The sequence below is a fragment of the Capsicum annuum genome, chromosome 6 (genome assembly GCF_002878395.1).
Source record: "Capsicum annuum cultivar UCD-10X-F1 chromosome 6, UCD10Xv1.1, whole genome shotgun sequence".
NCBI classification, from domain to species: Eukaryota; Viridiplantae; Streptophyta; class Magnoliopsida; order Solanales; family Solanaceae; genus Capsicum; species Capsicum annuum.
In genome coordinates, this window is record NC_061116.1 from 193,821,484 (window position 1) to 193,840,018 (window position 18,535).

At 34.2% G+C, this 18,535-nt stretch overlaps 1 protein-coding gene and 1 long non-coding RNA gene across 2 annotated transcripts; one reads left to right on the forward strand and one right to left on the reverse strand.

Annotated features, from left to right (window-relative positions):
- Nucleotides 1–713: 713 nt before the first annotated feature.
- LOC124899302 lies at nucleotides 714–9,932 on the forward strand. The gene is made up of 2 exons (XR_007056588.1): nucleotides 714–779; nucleotides 9,546–9,932. It is a non-coding gene; the product is annotated as an uncharacterized LOC124899302 (long non-coding RNA).
- Nucleotides 9,933–10,822: 890 nt separating this feature from the next.
- On the reverse strand, nucleotides 10,823–17,264 carry LOC107855852 (myb family transcription factor PHL7; the record flags this gene model as incomplete). Its single annotated transcript, XM_016700860.1, is given in 7 exon segments — nucleotides 10,823–11,562; nucleotides 12,552–12,621; nucleotides 12,804–12,861; nucleotides 13,005–13,047; nucleotides 13,132–13,208; nucleotides 14,470–14,689; nucleotides 17,202–17,264. Coding segments are annotated over 7 exon segments (1,071 nt in total), but the record flags the coding sequence as incomplete, so codon positions are not given.
- Nucleotides 17,265–18,535: the final 1,271 nt, after the last annotated feature.

Sequence of the window (18,535 nt, forward strand, 5' to 3'; positions counted from 1 at the left end):
TAGGTTGAGATCTGAAAGGATCCTTATCCGAAAGAAGAGAGAAAAGAGAGGAAAAAGGAAACAAAGAGAATTGAAAATAAAGAAGGGAAAGAGAGATGAGTTGAGTTTCTCGTCTCGAGTTTATGGCTAAAGGAGAGAGTATTCTACTCCCTCCATTTCATATTAGTTGAGTTGGCCAAGGGTGTCCTATTACCCCTGAACTAATTAAAAGTGTAATTTTGACATCCTTAGTGCCTCCGTGACACACACGTGTGCCTACGTGGACACTTCAATGTGTTGTGCCACATAGGCACTAAGGGTGTCAAAATTTCACTTTTAATTAGTTCAGGGTAATAGGATCCCCTTTAAGTTGAGGTGTGTCTCTGCCGTTTTGGGTATAGTTCAAGGGTAAGGGTAATAGGGTATTATCTCTTTTAAAAATAATTATCTTAAATTATTTGTTATTTTAGAAGCTTAAGACTAAATCTTTTTCCTGATGTTACCCTACTACTAGTACTAGTAATTATTCCTGAAAACTACAAAACACCTCAATTATGGAAAGATGAAGAAATATGATGTCTTAGAGGCTACAGTTGATACTTTTGAGAAAAAACATTTTTGGAAGTAAACAAAATCATCAGATGTTGGTGTGTTTCATTTTTTACTCTCTTTAGATCATTCTTCTGCTATAAACAGACTGATAGTATAACATGTTTTATTCACAAAGTAGTAAAGTAACTTAGAAGAAAACAATATGGCTATTCACAAAGTTGTATTCCTTGTTCTCCTCCTTTTGTTTGGTAAGCCATTTCACTAATTTTGAAAATACAAAACTACATATCTTCCTGATCTTTTTTTCGTTCCCCTAGCTTGAATTTTCTTTTAGGTGTCATCACAAATAATAGCTGTGTTCTTTTCTTAAATTATATAAACTTAAAGTGATGCTTTATTATTGTTTAATTAATTAACGAAATAGGATACAACTCGGACAAATCGTGGCTATTCTTGATTGTGCTTGTATATACAGTACATGTCATGCATGCTAGCTTAGGAAGTGAAATGATTTTTCGTAATGTCAAATTGTGTTTTTATTTGATTAGAAGGAAAAGGGTCTAAAATGTCCTTCAACTATGTAAAATGGTGTAAAAATGTGATTGATCTACCTATTCGGTTTAAAATGTTCTTTCTGTATATCTATTAGGTCAAAAATGTCCTTTTCATCTACATATTGGGACTATTTTACCCTTTTATTTTAGAAAAAATTATATAATACCACAACTTATCTTTATTAAACTATATAAAATCTCTATCATTTTTATTAATATTAACCAAATAAATAGTGCACAATATCAATTTTTTGTCATTATAAATTGATCTGATAAATAAAAAAAACATAAATAGTCATTTTTAAAAAATTATTACATATACATAGTGATTGTCAGATATAACGTATAAAATATTTACTTTTATAACACATTCTAATATATAGAATATAATTATATATTAAATTATCATATTTCTTATTTATTGCCTATTTTTATAGAAGTCTTTGTTCATTCATTTTAGATATACTAAATCAAAATTTTATGTTTTTCATTTTTAATGCCTACTTTCAGGATGCCTCCATAAAAATATATACTATATTTATACCATAAAAATTCATGATATTATCAAGGGCGGCTCAAGCATATTGGAGGTCTAAGGCCAAATTAAAATCGGAGGCCTTTTATTAAAAATTAAAAATTATATTTTTTTATTTAAAATCTATTTTTCTATCCTTTTGAGATGCAAAGTCGTTAATAATTTTTTAATAATCGATCTCTTCGAACAATTCTTTTTCAATTGATAATATAGTCAATCCACTTATTCTTTCTTGAGATATTGTTGATCTTAAATAAGATTTTATAATTTTTAATTTTGAAAAAGTTCTTTCCGCGAAAGCGATTGTTACAAGAATTGTTAACATTATTATATAAGCAATATAGACATTTAGAAATGAATCAAGGTTTTTAATTTGATTGAATATCTCGATTAGAGTATTATTCTATTTATTTCAACATTATTTCATTTTTTTTCACATTTCCGTTATCAAATTATCAAATTTTCTTTTTCTTTTAAGTTTTAAATGACCAAATTCATACTTTTTAATTGGCATTTTAAGATCCTAACAAATATTCTAAACACTATCTACGATATCAATTAAAAAAAATATAAAAATAAAAGTACTATAAGAAAGTTAGAATTATATTTCCCGATTTAAGAAATATAAAGATTTAATTTCAAAATATCTTTTGAATGCTCTCTTCAAGTTAAAATTATCAAAATCTTAAGCCTTTGAATTGTTCAACTATGAACTCTTGAACTTAAGAGGAATAAAGTAAGTAAGAAAGAACAGAGAAAGTGAGAAATAAAAATTGAGAAAGAGGTAAAAAAAATGATAACCAAAAAAACAAAAAATAAGACTAACGTTCTTTTTTCCATAGAAAATTTTACATAAATGTGTAGGTAGCAATTTTTTTCAAAAAAAAAAAAAATTACTTTAATAATTATAAGAAATGAGCCCCCCAAATTTGGGGGTCCCAAGGCAATGGCCTTTTTTGTTAAGCTGTTCAGTCGGCCCTGTATATTATACAAGTTATATTTATTTCATAAAAATGCATGATATGTCTATGCCATGCAAATTATATTTATACCATGTAAATTATATTTATACCATAAACATACATGGTATATTTTAGATATAAAAAGTTTATACCATGTAAATTTGTATTTAATAAATAATTTTTAACAAGAAAAGTATTTCCGACATAATGAGATATACCATGAATATTTATCACATAAATTAATCTGATTTTGACATAAATTATATTTATAAAACAAAAATACATGGTATATTTGTACTTCCAACATAATGATTTTTATTCCATAAATATTTATCCATAAAAAATTATGGTTAACCCGTTACATTAGAATTAAAAATACACAATAATAAAAATACTAGATGATTAACATACACAAAAACAAAATGAAACACACACGAGCAAATAATGAAATACTTAGTTTATTTAAAAATATTTAAATTTTGAATATAAGAGAGAGAAAGATTTAAAAACAGGGATTATCTTTTCCATTTTTAATTTGAAGATTGGAAGTATATCTCTTAAATTAAGGTGAATTGATAATTAGTTACAGCATTAAATTAGAAATTATAATTATCTTTTCTGATTTTTTTTAAATAGCTATATATGTAAAAAAAAACTTTTATTTTTGTAATATTGAAAAAGCAATAGTATTTATGTAATTAAGTTTTAAAGATAACATTTTCATGTAATTTGCCTAAATAAAAGAGTAAAATAGGCCCTGTAGGTAGACGAAAAAAATATGTTTGGTCCAAAAGGTTGGTGAGAAGGACATTTTAGGCCCAATAGGTAAATGAAAAGGGCATTTTAGGCCTAATAAATAGATGGGGGGCATTTTTACACCATTTTACATAGTTGAAGGGCATTCTAGGCCCTTTTCCATTGATTACATGTTACATGAAATATAGAATGAAAGGTAGGATCCTAAGACTAACATTCAGGATTTAAGTTATATACATCGATAGTGGAATGAATTAATTCTTACATTGTCAGTGTACTTAAGGGTTATAACAAGTTATTTTCTTTATTTTTAAAGACAAATTATTATTATTTTTGTTTAATGAGGATGCATTCAATTAATTAAATAAAATAAATATAGTACTAACTAGATCAGTCAGGATTAAGGACAAAACATCTGGTGGAGTTATCCATTAAGCAATCTGGAGGATGTTTAATTCATCTAACAAAAAGAGTTCCAACTATGTCTGCCCATAAAGGTTGTTGCACACACATTGGTGAAACTTCAAAAGGAGTGAATCCCAAATTCCACTGCAGAATCAACACCCTTCTTTGCTAAAGCATCAGCCACACTATTTTGTTCCCTAAAGCAGTGCACCACTGCTAGGCTTCCTACTCTTCTTAGACTTGACTTGCATTCATCAATAATAGAATTATACCAAAAGTTTCCATAGGACAACATTGAAATTACATCTATGGAGTCGATATTGATTTCCACCAGCATGAGGTGGTAAGTTTCCACCAACTTAAGGCCTTCTTTAAGCGTGATAAGCTTTATGTAGTTGTTGGTGGTGTTATGAAAGCCTTTCGAGAAGCCAAGAACCCAGCCCCCATAGCATTCCAGATCAGACCTCTTATACCTCCCTTACCCGGATTTTCAAGACACAAGCCATCATTGTTAAGCTTATAGTAGCCATGGGAGGAGGGTTCCAACGGACATTGATATCTAAGTATCTAGGACTGAAGGAGGGATTGCCAACAAGATGGTTGTACTTAATTACATCAGAGTACCATGTTTGAAGGAGGGCTTGACCTTTTTGTTCTCGATTAGGTTCATATTTCTATTCTTCCAGATAGCCCAGAGACAAAGAGGGATAATGTCATGCCATTCCAAGAGGTTGTTAGACCTTTTATATCTCAGTTTCAACCATGTGTGGGATCATTTTATAAGGTAGAAATTTGAGAGAGCAATGTTAAATAGCATTATTACCTCTAGTGAGGAGGGTATGCCAGAGTTCCTGGCTGGTAAGGCATTCAAAAAAATGTGGGGGATATCCTCAAGATGATGGTTGCAAAAGTCACAGTTAGGACTGACCGAGAGACCCAAGTTAAAAAGGTTAGCCTTAATGGGTAATCTATTATGTTGGGCTAACCAAAGGAAGGTCTTAATCTTTGAAGGGCAATTAGTCTATCAGGGCCAAAGGAAGCTTCCGTCTGAGGGAGTTCTGGACTTGGCTTCAAATTTTGAAATGAGGGAATAAGCAGTACTACTAGAGAAAGTACCATTGCCAGTTAGCCCCCAGGTAAGGTAATCAGAGTGGATCCTGGGGTTATGAGTAAAGGAATCTAAAATGTCTACAATAGTAGAATGGTGTAATTGGAAAGGAAGATCAGAGAACAACCAATCACCATCATTCCAGACCTCAGAGACCTTGGTGATGGACTGTGTCAGGCTGAGAGGACCTTGAATTTGGCATCTAAGAGGTTCCCTGTTGGGGATCCACCTGTCATACCAAAAATTAATAGTGTTCCCATTGTGGACAATCCAGTGTGCACCTTTTAGGCAGTACTTTCATCCCTGGGAGATGTTCTTCCAGGTTTTAGAGGATAAGGGCTTACAATTAGCTTGGAGTTACCATATTTATTCCTAAGAACCCGAGCCCAAAGACAATTAGGGTTATGATTAAACCTCCAAGTAAGGTTAGTAAGTATGGTGTCATTCTTATGCTTGATTTTTGGAGGCCCAGTCCCCCTTGCTTTTTTAGAAGGGTGATGGTATCTCAATTCACCATGTGTATTTTCTTTTTCTCCAAAATATAATCCCAGATAAAGTTTTTTTGGATTCTATAAATGAAAGAGGGGATTCTACTAGGGATGGAATAGTATTGCATACCATGAGTAAGGATACTATTGAGAGATGTTTTGGCAAGATTGACCCTACCTGAGAAGTTCAAGAACTTGATCTTTTAATGAGCTAGTCTATTATTGAGATTGTCAATCATGAAGTGGAAGTCCCTTTGACATGGAGATGAATGGTGAATGGGAAAACCAAGATGCTTCCCAAAATTCTCTCTAGCTTGAATAGTGAGGATGTTCACCATGGAGGTCTTCTCCTGGTGGGTGCAGTTCTTGGAAAAAATCACTTTTGACTTGGAGAGGTTGATTTTCTAGCCAGAGTGGAGACAAAAAGATTTAAGGACCTTACTAATAATGGTGCAATAATTCATATTGACCTTTAAGAAGAGAGTGAGGTCATTAGCAAAGAAGATGTGGGAGAATTTAGAAACCTTGGTGCAGGGGGAAATGGGTTTCCAGTGAATAATATACACCCCATGATCAATTCTCTTAGAAAAGAGCTCCATGCACATTATAAAGAGGCAAAGGGATAGGGGGTCCCCTTGTTTTATACCTCTGCTGGAATAGAAGAATTCAATTCTTAAACCATTAATTAAGGTAGATATGTTGGAGGAAGAGACATAAAACATAATAAGGTAGCTGAGCTTGGTAGGGACATTGAAGAAGTGTAAAGTTTGTCTGATGAAGGACCATTCAAGCCTATCAAAGGATTGTTTAAGACCATATTAGCCTGTTTGCCCCTTATTTTTTGGAAGTGGGAGATGACTTATTGGATAATGATGGCATTATTTGAAGTCGTCCAATTGGGAAGAAACTGCCCTGAGAGTTACTGATAATCGTAGCTAGATGGGGCTTGAGCCTTGAAGCTATGATTTTTGTGATTAGCTTGTATTTAGTCTTACATAGGCCAATCGGCCTGAAGTTCCTAATATTACTGGTATTGGGGCATTTAGGGATGAGGTAGAGGTATGTGGAATTGACCTTAGCTTCCATCCTGCCAGTAGTGAAAGTGTTAACACAGAACTGGATAACAGATTGACTCATAATATTTCAGTACCTGTGGTACATAAAGGAGTAAATACCATCCGAACTAGGGGTCTTATAAGGTTTGAAGGAGAAAATGGTTCTGTTAATATCTTCAGGCAAAGGGATGTTATCCAAACTTCATGGTCCTCTTTACTGATGGAACCTCTAGAAGAAGAGTTCAATTAACAATACAGGTAAGGGGGGGTGGTCAGTCCTCAAGAGATTAGTGTAGAAATAAAGAATGTGGTTGTGGATGGCCTCAGTAGAGTAGATTCAATTCCCCCTACCTTCCTTGATTGCATTAATCTTATTCCTTCTTCTCTTATTGAGAGTAGAGGTGTGAAAAAATGTAGTATTTGAGTCCCATTCAGCAAGCCAATTGATTCTGAATTTAAGTTTTCCAAAATCTTGATCTTGTTTAAGAATGGCCCCAAATTCTTTAATGAGGACCCTTTCCAGGTCACGGAAAAAGAAACTGGAGTGGTGGTGGGGGAAATTTTGGATGCCAGATAATATAGCAAGGATTCTATTCCTTTTTTTTTCAAAGATATTCCCAAAGGTCTCTCTATTCCAGGTTTTCACCTGGGATTCAAAAGTAGAAATGGCATCAGTAAGAGGAACATCAGGGGTGAAAGAGTTCTGAACAAGATGGATGAAGCTCGGGTGGGAGCACCACATGAATTAAACTTTGAAAGGTTTCTCCTAGACGTTGGGAGATTTATCAAGTTTCAGGTGAAGAGTACAGTGGTCGGAATAGGTTCTGGGGAGATGGATGATAGAGGCTTCTGAGAAAAGATGAATCCAAGCCTTATTAGCTAGGGATCTTTTCAATCTTTCAAGAATGAGCCCCCTTTTATTCCTATACCTTTTGTTGGACCAGGTATATTTTCTACCTTTGAAAACTTAGATCTACGAGGTTACAACTATTAATGCAATCAGGAAAGACAGAGGCTCTAATAATGTTGATACTATTACCACCAATTTTTTCAGAGGCTTTAAGGACCTCATTGAAATCACCTCATATAATCTAGGGATTATGAGAGTCAATAGCAATGGAATTACCAAAATCAATAAGGTTAGCCCATAAACTTTTCCTAACTTCAAAGTTGTTACTGACGTAAATAGCACTAAAGTACCAAGAAGAATGAGGGTTAATTACCTTCACTGCTACATGGATGCCTCGAGGGAAAATAACAATATTTTGGATGCCAGGATAGAGTTATCCCACATGATAACAATGCCCCCAGAGCAACCAGTAGCTGGGAATTTGATTTGACTGTTGAAGCCTACAGTTTCCGCAATGGCTTTGTGGTCAGCCATTCTGGTCTCTAGAAGGGCAAGCAAGGAGGATCTATGGATGCTGATCATGGATTGACAATGCCTTCTGAACTCAAGATTATTCGCCCCTCTAGCATTCCATATTATTGATGTCATTATGACGAGGGGTTGGCAGATTGATTGATTCCATAACTCTTTTCCCCTTGTTCAGAGTGGGAGGGGGGAATTGATACCGGTTCCTTTTCTTTTTGGAAATTGGGGTTATCTTGGCTGAGTAGAAGATGTTTAAACCTGGGAGATTGACTTGCAGATCAAACTTATTTAGTTCCGAGGGGAGGAGAACAATCAGTAGTTCGCTGATAAGGTCCTCAAAGGTTTGAGAGATGAACTTTCCTAAAAGTATGACTTCTACTCTTGGGACCTTTAGTGATCCCAGGAGTTTCTCTATTTCCCTGTTGTTTTCCCTTAGGGCTTCCATAGTTTTCGCTATTTCCATCATCTCAACTGATAGTGGATGCAGAGGAGGGTCCATTACATTTGTGAGAAAGGGTATCTAGGAGAGATTCTCAGAAAATTATTTTATTTTTTTCGAAAAATTATTTCACTTTAGTGAAAAAGGTGAAAACAAGATGCGTTTGGCCATGAAAATTTCAAATACAATTCCGAAATTGTATTTGAAATAGTAAAAACAAGTTTTACTTGTTTTCTCTTTTTTCACTCGTACTTCTCTCACAAAATTTCAAAAACAACTTTAATTTCTATTAATGGCCAAACACAACTCCAACTCTAACTTCAACTTCAACTTCAACTTCAACTCCAACTTCGAAAAATTATGATTTTCATGACCAAACAGGGCCTAAGATAGTGTAAAAACAATTTTTTTGTACGTACCTCCGGCTCCTAGTAAAGAAGATTAGTAATCTGAAAACTGAAAAGTGAGGTTGATAACTTATTAAAACAAGAATTAAAATACACTCATAAATGCTGCCTCTGACTCAAATTACCTGCCAGATATGTTAAAAAAAATTGTTTAAAAATTTAAGAAATAATTAATCATTCTTTTTTTACAATTATACCTATATTAATTGAATAAGATTCATCTAATCTTATTAATTTATCCTTAAGAGTCGTGCAAAAAGCAAATATGCCTAGTAAATTAAGACGGAGGGTACTCATCCATCCACCAATACTGGTCCACTTAAGTTGAGAAACAATAAATAATATGTTAATTTACTATATAATTGTTTAAATATAATAAGTTCAATACCTTGAAAAATACATGGAATGATGAATATATTTAATAGTGGAGGTAAAATGGGTAGAAAGGGATAAATTATCTATTGACTTTTTAAATTGAATAAGTATTATTGAACATTTATTTTTAATATAGTGACAGATAAAGATAAATGAAGAAAGTATAATATAATTTTATTTTTACATCATCAGTATTATATACTTATATCATAAGTTACGTGTATCGAGGTGGTAAAATTGGCATTTGCATAATGTAAGACATGTATCTTTTACGTACACATTAATCACAAGACGACGGGTTAAGTGACGAGTATTGTCCCTTTAACATTTTTAATAATTATGGTTAATGTTATTAGTTGGTGCAGAATTTTCTCTCGATTTCTAATAAAAGAGGAGGGTCGGCGAGGGTCAATAGAAAATACCTCTCTATCCCATAAAGGTAGCACCTGTCCCTCTAGATTCCCTTACACGAGTACACTGAATTTGTTGTTGTTGTGTTGATAGTTTGGTACAAACATTCCATGTAGGTAAGTATTTTTGGGTGTGCTTTTGTAGGAACACTTGCACTAGAAAGCTGCAATGTGGCAACTGCGGCAGATGATGAAAAGTCATGTCCTAGGGATTGCATCAGTGATGCAGCCTGAATGGTTTGCCCAACTCACCATGGACGACATAAGTTAATTGAATCCTATTGTGATAACTGTTGCACTTTACCTGGAAATTGCAAACTTTTCAAAGAGAATGGTGACCTCATTTGTACGGGAACTGATTATTAGCTGTCCATGTGGACTAGCTAAGTTAATTAAATATTTACTACTACTATGTAATAAGGCTTGATCAGGTTATATGATCCTCAGAGGATCTCTCATGTGTCATGGAATTTAATATTCCTTGACTAAGCTTTTACAAGAGCTAAAAAGTCATTAATCATCTTATATATTACTAAGGGAAGCTTCACACTTATTCTACGCTAGTTGTGATTGATAGTCACACCTGTCATATCTGCACTTGGGATCAACAATGACTTGTAGCGCGCACTTTGGCAGAGTTGCAAAGAGATGACAAATAAGTCTTATGTGTGAGTCTGCTTATGTTGCACACTCAAGCTCGCGGATAAAGGAGAAGGATTATAGTAGGCAAGCAGCCAGCATAACACTAATCAATTTCATGATGAAATCCTCAGAATTTTTTAATTTTTTTTGATTTCCCATCCGGTGCCCGCATTGGAGCCTCGACTAATCCGGATCGCACGTTGCAAGACCCATTAAGGTGGCAGCACTCCCAACAAAGTTTTCTCCATACCCAGGGTCGAACCCTCAACCTCTGATTAAGGATGGAACAACCCCATCCACTGCACCACAACCCATGTTGGTGAAATCCTCGCAATATAGATAAGAAGAGATGAGAAATGCGACAAATGAAGGGGTGAATCATAAACAAGAAACAAGGAATATACATTTGTAATTTTCACCAAATATCAACACTACTCACAAAACATATAGGCAGATTCAGTTACAAAGGAGCTACCTGCAACATTGAGTCGTTGCATACAAACTATTACAAAGGTAATGAGCGGCAAATACCCTACTGTGTGTACTGGGCACAAATTACTTCTCATACATAGATATTAAGCCTTGAACACCCTTAGCTGAAATTCCTAGCTTAGACACTGGTCCAGCAGGAATGACATAAAACTACCACCAGCATATTAGTAGCAGTCCCACATCATTGGCAATGACATAAGCCGTGTAGACAGACTGCAGATTTTCAATAAAACAGAACTACTAGCCTCAAGCGCAAACTAGCCTGTACGGAACACAGAACATTCAATATAGCAATAAATAAAAGCTGCACCTATATTATCATAAAGTGGTTAAGCCCATAGACTCTGGAGATAAAAGAGCAACTTAAACCTAACACATTAAAAACCAAGCGGTATCTGTGACCAAATGAGTAACATATATATTAAAAGGTTACACGATTAGATGAATTGAAGTCATGTTGCACAAGCAGCATGCTGGGCATCAAATAACTAGATGTTGCTACCAGAAACTTTCTGATCATCGATGCCAAGAGATAATCCTGATGTAAAATTAAATTGGTCCCTCGTCATAAAAGCTGAATGTGGTTGCTGGTAAGGTGAGCTCAAGCTTGATTCCAATATCTGATGTGGAAGTGCCATGTTGTCTTTTGTGAATGCTGCACTTGTGCCCACTCTTTGTTTCTTTGATGACCTCTCACCGTTAGGGCTCTCTATAGGCGAAGTTTCATGGAAATCAGAATCTGGACTGAGTGGCTCATGATGCGAGGAGAACGATTCATCCATAGAAAGGCTCTTTGTTAGGGCATGTGCTTTTACAGGCTTATCAACATGAGGAGACTCAGATGATGGTGCAGGAGTCCCTGGATCAGTCCTGTTATCAGATTCTGGGCCATTGTCACCAGTTGGGGGAGCAGTGACCCCAGAACCAGGGACTTCTGAAAGAACTCCACTGAGCCGCTGTTGTTCTTCGATTATCTTCTTCAAATACTTACCTTGGGCTTCTATTCTAAGTTGTAGCTGTTTTTGGACCTATTAATGTAGAAAATAGAGGGTGTTACCGCTTACTCACAAGCATAAAACTTTTGCAGGACTTTATTAACGGCAGTCCTTCATGCAGGATTGTATGCTTACCAAACTCAGGAGAAGTAAAGATGAATTTAATTTATTTTAGTTGAATTCTGGTCCAAATCATAAAGAATGGTAAATTAATTGGTGAAACAATAGATAGATAAATTTTGCCAGTTACTAAGAAATGTATTTGAGCATAATGAAGCTAGTCTATAATGTCTTTTATTTTTATTTTTTCTAAAAAGCTAGTCTATAATGTATGGACACTATGTTTGTTATCTGTGCCGATGCGCATGTCCAACACTGCCTGAAAATGGTCACACATATGGGAGTTTGATCCTCTAACATAGAATATTGTTAAACAATAAAAAAGATAATCTCTGTTACATTTTTTGCATTATTCTTCATATTTTAAGAATTTTTTTTTCTTTTTGGCATCATTCCTCTTCTTAAGAGCTTAGAACCATTGACATAATGGAGGGTTAGTATCTTCACCACTAGAAAACAAGGGAAGTTGTATACTTTCTGTTACATTATTCCATTTCATCTACAATGCAAAGACAGTGTACATCACGCTAGTACGGTGGCTCTGCTTTCATGACTAGCATGGATATAAGCCCACATTTTAAGAGACTCAGCATACTCAGAGATACATCCAAATTTTCTTCAGACAAGGTAAGTAAACGATGAAAAAGTTTCCCACCGGTCTTTGTTTAAGCGGCATGTTAAAAACAGAAGTTTTAAGGCAAAAATTAGAAGTTGGTGGTTATCATTTGCTTATTATTTTTGCAACGTTTAAAAGACTTTTTCCCCATAGGACAAAAGAAGGAACATTCTTGCTACACAAGCAGCAAAAGTAAACTCTTCTCCACCTTTATTTATCTGTCAATGAAATACTTCCTGGGGACTATAGCCATACCAATTATCTAAAAGGCACTAAAAAAACATACCTCCAGTTGCTCATGCAGTCTCTTTTGCACCTCCATCTGCAGCTTTAGAGCCGTAGTGATTTCCACTCCTCTGTTAACAAACAATTTTCTCTCAGGTCAAATATTTAAGATCCTTAAAAATACAAACCACTTATATTTTTCAAACAAAAACTGTCTAAATGGTCATTTTAGAAACAAGACTAGTGGAGATGCATTCTCAGCTAATGAGCATTCAGAAGAGATCTAGACAAGCAGCAAGGAAAATCTACTCACGATGAACCATCCAAACTTGAAAGCATATCTCTTGGTTCTTTCTTATCAGAGTTTTTCCCTTGCAATCACAAGACGAAGACACATCAGGAAGTTAGCATTACCGGAGAAGAACCAAACTCAGCACATATTCAAATAATCAAGCTAGATTCAAACTATAAGAAGAAAACGACCATGACGATTTTGAATTCCATCAGAACCTACCATCAGATGAGGAATCTGGAAGATATTTAGCAAGTCGATATTTCTGAATCAACAGGAAAATAAACGCAAATCAGTTACAAGAACACATCCCAGAAAGATAAGTTGTACAAACCTAGTGCATGTATACCTGTAAATGGCTTTTTACATGGTAAATGGTTAGCCCTTGTACACCCATGACTCTAAGAACACCTTTCGGTGTAGCTCCTGGACCATAGAAAAGAATCTTAGAATTTGTTATTATAAGGAAAGGTAATTTTATTAATGAAAAGTACCAGCGAGGTACAACAAAAGTACAAGAGGTCCTAACAGGGCAGAAGTTACAGTATGAAGGCCAAAAAATCCAAAGTACGGCCCCTACACCACATATAAACACAAGGAGATACTGGATACATTTGACACATCTCAAAGAGTTATTACTCCCTCCGTCCTTTTTTTTAAAACATTGTTTGACTGGCATGGCGTGTAAGATAGGGGACTTATATGTTATATAAGTGGTAGTTACAGTGACTAAATGTTATCAACAGCTGAGAATTTAGTTTGAAAGAGAAATCATCAACATTAAAGCTTAAATTTTTGTAACTTAAATATATATGAATTCTAGAAACTTGAAGTGGTTACATAAAGTAGTAATACTTTTAGTTGAATTGTCAGACGTTCTGGAACGTTCAGAAAAGGAAAAATAGTACATATGAAAAGGTGTATTAGTAATTACAGTTGTCAAATCTAGATAATTTAATGATCAACTGATGATGGAAGATACACATATTACAAAAACATACAAATTGTAACTTATAGCACCTTGCAGATTTACCATAGTTTGATTATATAACTCCAATTGCAAAGATCAAAGCAAAACTAGGAAATGTAATTGGCTAACTGAGAAACTTTGTAACTAGTTCTTGAGGTTTTCCTGTCTTGGCACCCTTCCTAGGAGGTGGTCAAGGCATCAAGCGCTTTTTAGGTGTATTCGTTTTTGGTTTGTATGGTAATATTTACAGTTTATTACCAAAAAAATACATAAAGCTGTCATTTCCCTTTTTCCCTATATGTTGCATAAATCTAAGGCTTGAGCAAAATATATGGAAGGATAATCAATAGTGGGGTCAAGTAAAAATTGACCCCCTTGATTATTGGGAGAACGGTCGCATTTATGTAGCAATCTACCTTCGGTTATTTATGATTTGTATATGCTTGCGCGCAAGCATCTTTGTGCACCTGAGTCAGCGGCCACGTCCAAAATTTTGTTAAGGGTGTTTAAGAATTAATATATATGTACAAAAAATAATATTTGACTAGATGCGTTGTATATTTTGCCTGCGAAGGGTGTTCAACTGATGCCCTTCAGCATACGCAGCTCTGACATAGCCGTTGTGGTCCATAGGCGAGAGAGATTTGTGTGTGTGCGTGCGTGTCACGGGGGTGTGTGTGGAAGGAGACTGAACAAAGTGGAAGTCCAGAAACTTACTATCCGGGCCGCCAAGTTGTGCTACAGCATCAACAAATCGTTCATGAAGCTCATTGGTCCAACGCAGACGTTGCTTTGAGGCAAGACTAGGATTGTTGTTGCCTCCACTGATCGGGTCCATTGAGCCGCCGGCACAGTCTAATGACTGATTATTGACAGCAACATTGTTGTGGGCTAAGCTTGAAGTAGGAACGCCTTTGGGCTGATACATTTCATTTATCTACAAAAAAATGAGGCATTCATGAAACAAAGACTTCAAAGGTACTAGAAGAATTTCAAAATCAGCAAAACAAATAAAAGAGCATTACTCCTGAAATTCGATACAAAGAGAAGCAAAAGATCTAGTCCTCTTGAAATTGCTCCAATTCTCCTTCATTCCATGTGAAAAATACTGTCACCAGATACCCCTTTTAACAATTATTATAACAATTCTCTAACCAATTAATTCCCCTATACCTTAATTAACTCATCAATCATCATTTACTAAAATTGACTTAACCGTCAAAAGTATTCAATTTTACACGGACATGCATGGAACTCCGTGGTGGCTAGAGCACCAATTGCTTTTGATTGGGGACTTACATGAGTGAAACATGAGTGAGCAACCAAAGACTTAATAAGACATATGAAGAAGCTCTGCATTTCCTCGTGCTGCAGGATCAAATTTCCCCTCGAACAATGTCTTTTTTCAGCTGATGCTTTTTATTTTCCTTTCCTTTTACTTGCTAGTTTTCCTCTTTAGTTTCTCATTTCCATTTTTTACTTTCTTTGTCCACACCTATTCTGCTCAAAAACAAAAACAACTTTTTTTTAATTCTTTTTCCCTTCCTATGAGAAACTGTGTCTTCCTCAACAAAATCCTTCTTCCTCCTCTGTTAGAAATCTTTTTCCCTGATGAAATTTCAACTTTCTTCTCATCTCTCTCGGTGGTCCCAGCAGTTGGCTTTTCCGCCGAGGTGATCCCCCTTCCTCGCATTTTTTCTATTTGATTTCTAGTACAGATCATTTTCTGCAAGGAGCCTCTCCACCGGAAAAAAGGTAGAGGTAAGGTCCGCGTACATCCTATCTCTCCTAGACCCCACTTGTGGGATTACATTGGGTATGTTGTTGTTGTTGTAAATTCTTTTTTGTAACTTTAGGAACTCCCAAGTTATATTAATCTAAATCTAATAATTTTGCGATGGATTTTGATTTTGGAACTTAATTCCGTGTAAGTAATGATGATACCATTTATGTTTTTTAAATATGTAAATGGCTAACGCCAAGGACAATTGTGAAAAGAATCTTTTTAGCTATAATATTAAGTATAGTTTACTTGTTAAATATTTTTACCATCAAATTTCACACTATACTTTGTTAAATATTTTCACCATCAAATTTCAAATAGATACACTATTACTTTGTGCCTATGGAAACTCTAGCAAAGCCAGTCGAGAATCCATGACTTTAAAATCCTGAGTCCACTGTTTCTATCCAACTTCGCCCTTGTACTCCAAAATTGACAAGTCTATAGTAGTGTACAAGTATGAAATTCCCTAGTTTTGACAACAATGATAACTATGACTCAATCTGAATGTTATATGCAGATTATAATAGTAAATAGACACGGGCATAATAGTCCATAAGAAGATTTAAGGGGCACAGTAGTCATTGAGCTAGTTGAGAGATAGCTTGTTAATAAGGCTGTTAAGGTTGTTAAAGGATGGCTAACGGAGGTTAACGATATACTTCGCCTTTTTGCCCTTCTTTAATGAAATTAATTACTTAAACCAAAAAAAAAAACGAGGTTAAGGATATAAGCTAGCTCATTCATGATCAGATCAATAATACTCTCTCCCCTCATTTCTCTCGTCTTACTCCATCTGTGTAGCTCAATTCAAAAGCTAATCTTTTTCTTCTTAGCTTCTTAGGACTGCAGTTCACTGTTCTTCAGTGAGTATGCTCATTATGCTCTACATATCTATTTCACTTTACTAGTAAATTCAGAAACTAGAGAGTTTTATCGAAACTAACACTCCCAGGTTTCAAATGAGCTAAAAATTTATAACTTACAACTAGTGATTTCACCAGCTAGTCAAGTCACCCCTGGTATCATATATAGCATTTCAGCTTAACACGAATTAATGTTGATGAGCCTTTCACCTTCTTCTCCGAAGTTGAGTATTGAAATGAGATGAGCTCATCCCAACACAAAATTAGTTTGAAATTGAGGCATAGTGATTCTTGTAATTGTAGTAGAGGAATATACAAGAACGACGACAATAACATATCCAGTGTAATTCCACAAGTGAGGTCCGGAAAAGATAGTGTACGCAGACCTTACCCCTACCTTTGGAGATAGAGGTATATACAACAACAACCACCCCAAATTTCAATATGTGACAAATTCAAAATTACAACTACCCTTGTAATTTTCACCAGCTACTTAACTCACCCCATGTATCAAACTCAAGTCAGAGTTACCTAATATCTGTTGTTGGCCCGGACACCACGGTTATCACAAAAAAGTAGTCAACTCAAGTAATCTACCATAACCCTAAGTTACACATCTAAAACCCCAAATAATTCATCAAATTAAAAAATAAAAATTCAATCTTTACACCCCTCCACTACACAACACAACACAAAATCAAGAAATTGACAAAACAAAAATAAAATCAACAAAATTTGAGAAATACCCACAAACGAGCTCAAAGAATAAGATCAATTCCTTCAAAATACAAGCTACTTACAGAAAAAATAGCAGATACGTCCTCCTCGATCTTCGAATTCTTCACTCTCTTAGTACAAAGTGATTTTTTTTTGAATTTGTTGAATTTATTGAGGAGAAAGTTTATCATAGGAGAAAACTAAGGGGGTTCTAAATGAATTAATATAAAGCTGATCGCGGGCAGGATTTAGCTGACCGCGGAGACTGCCCAAGTTGAGAAAGACAATGTTGTTTAATTTTTCTTTTTCCAATATCAACAATAATAATACATCAAGTGTATTTTTATCAAGTGGGGGTCTAAAGAGGGTAGAGTATACGCAATTCATATTGCTACATAGAGAGGCTGTTTCCGATAAATTCTTGGCTTAAAATCAATATTAAAATTTGATAATTAAAATTTACATCAAAGGGTAAAATGCTCTTTACTAAAAGAAATTCCACATTTGGAACTTGAATTGGAGATGCTGATTAAGAAAGAAGGAACATTTACAATTCCCATTGTTTAATACTAATACTTATCTATCGTACCAAAAATATATATGTTCAATAATACTTATTTGATTTAAAAGCAATATATTCTTTCTCATCTATTTCACCTTTGATATTAAATTTATTACTTAGTCAAAGTATTCAATTTATTTTATCAAAAGGTAATATAACATATTCACTATATTCTCATAAAGTAAAATCTGAAGAGGATAAGTGTATGCAGGTCATACCATTACTTTAAATAAAATATGAAGATTATTTTTTATAAACTCTCGATTTATTTTTTATAGACTCTCGATTAAAAATAAAATAATTTAAATAAAAAATAATAAATTATTTTAATTGTTTATTATTTCTTAATATATATATTAAATTAATAATGAGCAAATATTATTGACAGGAGAAAATACTTTCACATGGTGGTGAGATTGTTGTTTAATTAGGCTGGCCGGCCCGGAATCTACTTTGTAATATTCCGGCACATTGTTATCATTAACCATTTTAATAAGTCCTTCTTTTTGCTAATTTTGGATTTTTCTTCATTGGAAAAATTGGACCACCTCTTCTCACCAATGCTTTTCTTTCATTTTCCAACTTGGTATTTTTGCTTTATGTTTTTTAGCTTTTTCTCACCCTTTTGTTCTAATTCATGTAATATAATTTGAATTTGGAGAGTTCAAAAAAATTACTATAATTTATAATTTATATGTATACCTTAAATATTGTATATCGTTAGTTCTTATGACTCATATTTATTTTTTATTTAATTTTTTAATATGTAAATTATTTTTTAAAAATCAAAAGAATTTCATATTTGAATGGAAGATAAAAATAAAAAAAAATTAACTTTCATAATCTTAAATATAT